General features: G+C 43.5%; 1 protein-coding gene across 1 annotated transcript; it reads left to right on the top strand.

Annotated features, from left to right (window-relative positions):
- Positions 1 to 2811: 2811 nt before the first annotated feature.
- LOC142502314 (olfactory receptor class A-like protein 1) lies at positions 2812 to 3793 on the top strand. The gene has a single exon (XM_075613125.1). It carries the CDS (start codon positions 2812 to 2814, stop codon positions 3787 to 3789), a length of 978 nt encoding a protein of 325 aa, XP_075469240.1. The 3' UTR covers positions 3790 to 3793.
- The last annotated feature ends 1330 nt before the right edge of the window (positions 3794 to 5123 follow it).

Here is a 5123-nt window from a genome sequence, read left to right on the forward strand (position 1 = left end):
CTGCAGTATAGCATGTATAATTAAAGTCAGTTTCAGCATTGGTCGAACCAACAGTTTGATGCAATCATTCTGAGAAGTGGGGCACACATTAATGGTAACAGGGCAATTCTTTTTTTATCCTGGCTGAAAAAAAGGTCAAAGATAGATTTATTAAATCAATATGTAGCCATGTCTGGTTTTGGCTACTAATCTACCTTGCCTAACATGTAAGTCCTGGAATCAGTGCAGGCAGTGTTAGACCCAATCAGGGGTTTCCCCTGCAGTGAGAAGCTCCCTTGAGTGACAGGGGGGCGGGACAAGACCTGTGTTCTGCCCAATCCTGGGCTCAGACTTTGGACCCTCCCCCAGGGGACTTAAGAGGATGCACATGTAAATTTAGTCAGTTGTCTCTCCCCTGGTAGAGACTATCCCTTCCCTTAGGAGAGTGGGAGTGAGGACTATACCTCCTACTCTACCAGGGAGTAGGGGAAGAGTTGGACTGACACTTGAGGCCCATGCCTGGGGGTTGGGTCCAGGGATCATCTGGAGGCCAAGTGTATGCAGTGTATACCGACTGTATGCTGTGAGTTGAAGAATAAAGTTGTTCTAGTTTATAAAATATACTCGTGCCTCTGAGTGCAATCTATCATGGGGAGTATCAGAGGGTTCCCCTGCAGGGATTGTCTCCGGCACTCCTGCAACCTGCAAGAGATGGAGGCGCTGAACCACCGAGAGAAGAACTAAACATCACCCCAAAAGCCTGTCCTATGTTCCCCATACCGTCGGTGGAAAGCTCAGCATCCTGTGAACCAGCAGGTAACCAACACATATGTTACACCCGGTAATAGAGTAATCTCCCAGAGGGTGGGGGAAAACCAGTTACAAATATATAAAATATTAAAGAGTGAATTCGTACATGAAGTGTAGTGCTTTTTGCATCAGTTTCACACCAGGGTCACAGTTTGAACACTTTGGTAAATATCTGCAAAGACCCGACTTCATTTTATGCAGAATATTATTTGACAGCCTATCTTTTGTTAAGTCTTATTGGTTGCTAATTAATTAAGCAATAATCCCCTCAGAACAGGGCATTACTGTCCAATAATGCCCTAGTTGGAAGAGGTGAAGGCCCGAGGTGAAGACGAGGGACTTTAACCCAGCAAGGGCATTATTGGCCAGTAATGCCCTGTTCTGAAGGGATAATTACTATTATAGGTTAAAAATAGGCTTATTTCTTTCTTTTACATTTTTCATAAAAAAGATATACACTTCTGTAGTCATATTGATTTTTATCAGCATGATTGTCTACATTCTTTTGCTTTTACTGCCAGTTTATTAAAAGGAAATTGTACATTCACACAGTCCCCCCTCTACACACACACACACACACACACACACACACACACACACACACACACACACACACACACACACACACACACACACACACACACACACACACACACACACACACACACACACACACACACACACACACACACACACACTGCAGCCCTCCTCTATACATACAAACACACTCTGCAGCCCTCCTCTATACACACAAACACACTCTGCAACAACCCCTCTATATACACAAACACACTCTGCAGTCCCCCCTACACATGCTGCAGCCCCACTCCTCTAGACCCACAAAAAACACTGCAGCCCTCCTCCACCCCCTACACTCACAACACACACACACACACGCCTCTCTACACCCACAAACACACTGCAGCCCCCTGTAAAAACACAAAACTGCATATACACACACACACACACACACACACACACACACACACACACACACACACACACACACACACACACACACACACACACACACACACACACACACACACACACACTCACACACACACACACACACACACACACACACAACACACACACACACCAAAACACACTCTGCAGCCTTCCACCACCCTCTACACCCACTGACACACACACACACACACACACACATACACACACACACACACACACATTGCAGCCCCCCTCTACACCCACAAAACACACTGCAAAACAGTGTGATGCGCCCTCTACATCCACAAAACAGACACCAGCAGCCTCCCTCTACACCCACTGCAGTCCCCCTGTAAACCCACATACTGCAGACACACACAGCAACAAAACACTCTGCACCCCTCCTCCACCCACAAAACACACTGAAGACACACACACTGCAGCCCCTCTCTACACCCACAACAAACACCAATAAAACACACTTCTGCCCCCTTTACACCCACAAAACACGCTGCAGACACACACCTTTCCCCTCACTCTCCTGTGCGGAGCTCTCTGCAGGCAGGGTGGGGGAGGAGTCAGTGCCTTGTTGGTGCCTCCTGTCAAATCACCTACCCTGTCTGAGAGCTGATCTCACTCTTTATGAATAAGAACTGAAAGCTGATCCGCTGAAAAACCTGGCAGGGTGCCAAAAAGTCTGGGCCATTACTGGTTGGATAATGTCCAGAATTTTAACCAATCAGAGAGCAGGGATTTCAATAATGCCCGGAATATACCAGCTTTAGCCTATAATACCAATTAAAGGTTTACTAGGATAGAGTTTAAGTAAGCATGATTCTTATCTTTGCCCATTTCCATTCACTTTATCAAGTTAGCAGAATCAGAAATCCATAGAGGAAGATGATGAGCAAATACTGTAATTACAGTATATCCGAACAAAACTCAGGAAGGCAAATTGAAGCCTATGGGGGTAAGAAGAAGCAATAAGAACCCTATGTTTTGAGTCCTGCATCTTATTACATTACATTGTTTCTCATTGCAGGCATCTGCTGTCCATTCAAAGGAAGGAGCATGGACCTTCATCTCCTTTTTGAAGCCATCGGTTTCGTCCTTTTGGTTGTGATTGGTATACCAGGAAATGTCTTCATTCTGTTGCAGTTCACCTGTTTGAGGATAATAGAGAAGAAGCTTCTCCCAGCCAACATCATCCTGATGGTCCTCGCTTTAGTGAATCTCCTCGTTATCCTCTCCCGTAGTATCCCCCAGTCCCTGAAAGCCATAGGACTAGAGAATGTACTAGACGACACACAGTGCAAATTTGTCATATACACCTACAGAGTGAGTAGGGCCATGTGCATTTGTGTCACCAGTTTGCTTAGCTGTCACCAGTGTGTACTGATCTCCCCAACCACTAGAATGGGGGTTTATCTCAAGCAAAGGGTGACTCGGAATGTGTCAAACATCATTTTTATCATATGGCTTATCAACCTCATCATTTATCCCTACAGTAGTTCAATAGCAGTTGCCAGGGGAAATTTCACAACATCCCCATACACATTGCACCTGATGTACTGTGATATCGACTTCTTGAATTATGTCTCCTACACCCTTAATGGTTCATTTTTGGCCTCCAGGGATTTCATTTTCGTGGGGCTGATGACTCTGGCGAGCACTTATATTGTGTATGTGTTGCTCAGACATGAGAAAACCATAAAAGACATACGGAGCTCGGACAGAGCAAAAGGGAGGTCAGTTGAGTACAAGGCTTCTAGAGCCGTCATCTTGTTGGTTGTTATGTACGCACTGTTATTTGGGCTGGATAACTGCATGTGGATCTACACCCTGACCCTGTCCAATGTGACTCCTGACATGAATGATGCCAGAATAGTGCTTGCTTGCTCTTACTCTTCTCTGAGTCCTATAGTCATCATCGCTACCAACTCCAAATTGCAAAAGAAGGTGAAATGTTCACAGAGAACGAATCCACTCCCTTGGACGTCACGGAATACATATGAAAAAAAAGATCATTTGTACAGTATCAGCAAATAGTACTAAGGAGAATTCGATACTATTCAATATGTCAATATGCCACCATGGAAGCTTTCATGTTGTGTGTGCCTAGTGCCATCTAGTGGGCTTAGTCAGTGGGTTTAGTTAGGCCCATGACTGTACTCAAGGAATCTATGAAAGAGAGTACGTAAAGCAGTAATCCCCCCTACTCATTTTTCTTGCTTTTACCCTTGTTTTTGTACAGGATGGGAACCAGGGAGGCCTCAGGAGCTGGCCAATTCTATTTTCCCCTTGGTTCTCTTGATATTTACCGGTAAAGTGACGGGTTTTAAAACTCTCTCCAGGAGTAACATATAATGGTACCAAATCTTGCGGGTCCTATCCTGTGTAATAGGAGGCACATTCTTCGTTGTGGCAGCCATTAAAATCCACATCAATAACACCTGTAACTGTACCGGTAACGATATGCTCAGAAACAGGGGGGTCCCCGAGCTGAAAAGAATGAGGTTTAGCTTCAGATGATCCATTTGTTCCAGTCCTACAACAACAAAAAACTATTTCACACTTTGGTGGGATTGCTGTTTTAAGACTTTTTCACCTGTATGAAAGTAGTGGAATCATATTTCAATAGTATATACAGTACATTGTTTCGGGAACAGGGGGGTTCCCATAGCTGAAAATAATGAGGTTTAGCTTCAGATAATCCATTGATTCCAGTACTAGAAGAAGAATAAAAGAATTTCACACTTTGGCGGGATTGCTGCTTTAACCCTATTTCACCTGTATGAAAGTAGTGGAATCATATTTCAATAGTATATACATTGTAATCATAGAGATAATGAAAAAATGCTGCGCTGATTCTGATTATTAAAGAAACTTTGATCTCATTAACTTGGCAACAGCAGAAACTTTGGAATCTGTCCCCAGATCACATTGTGAATAGTTTCATAGTTTTGCAGCAAAATATACAAATTTCCAATTAAAATGTGCACTTTAACATTAAGTTACATTTAACATTCTACAATGGATGTTGGAAAAAAATACGAAATTAACTTAATTTTACTTAATCTCAACTAGAATTGGACTGTTTTCCCAGCGTCGACAGCTCTCTACATTTCCTTATGGTAGAGACAAAGGCCCATGTTTACTAAGCAGTACTAAAAACTGGATAACACCTCACAACTAATTCAAGTGAATGGGACATAAGAGTCCTGATTTAGAGTTTAGGCGTAGTCGCAAAAATAGCGTTGTCCTACAGTAGATATCGGTGCACCATCGCTATTTCACAAAGTGGACCCTGGTTTAGAGTTAAGCACAACAGAAAAAGAAAACAAGCACAAAGTGCAGCAGAGGTAAGAGTAAAATATATTGCA

Source organism: Ascaphus truei, chromosome 9 (genome assembly GCF_040206685.1).
Source record: "Ascaphus truei isolate aAscTru1 chromosome 9, aAscTru1.hap1, whole genome shotgun sequence".
Classification (NCBI taxonomy): Eukaryota; Metazoa; Chordata; class Amphibia; order Anura; family Ascaphidae; genus Ascaphus; species Ascaphus truei.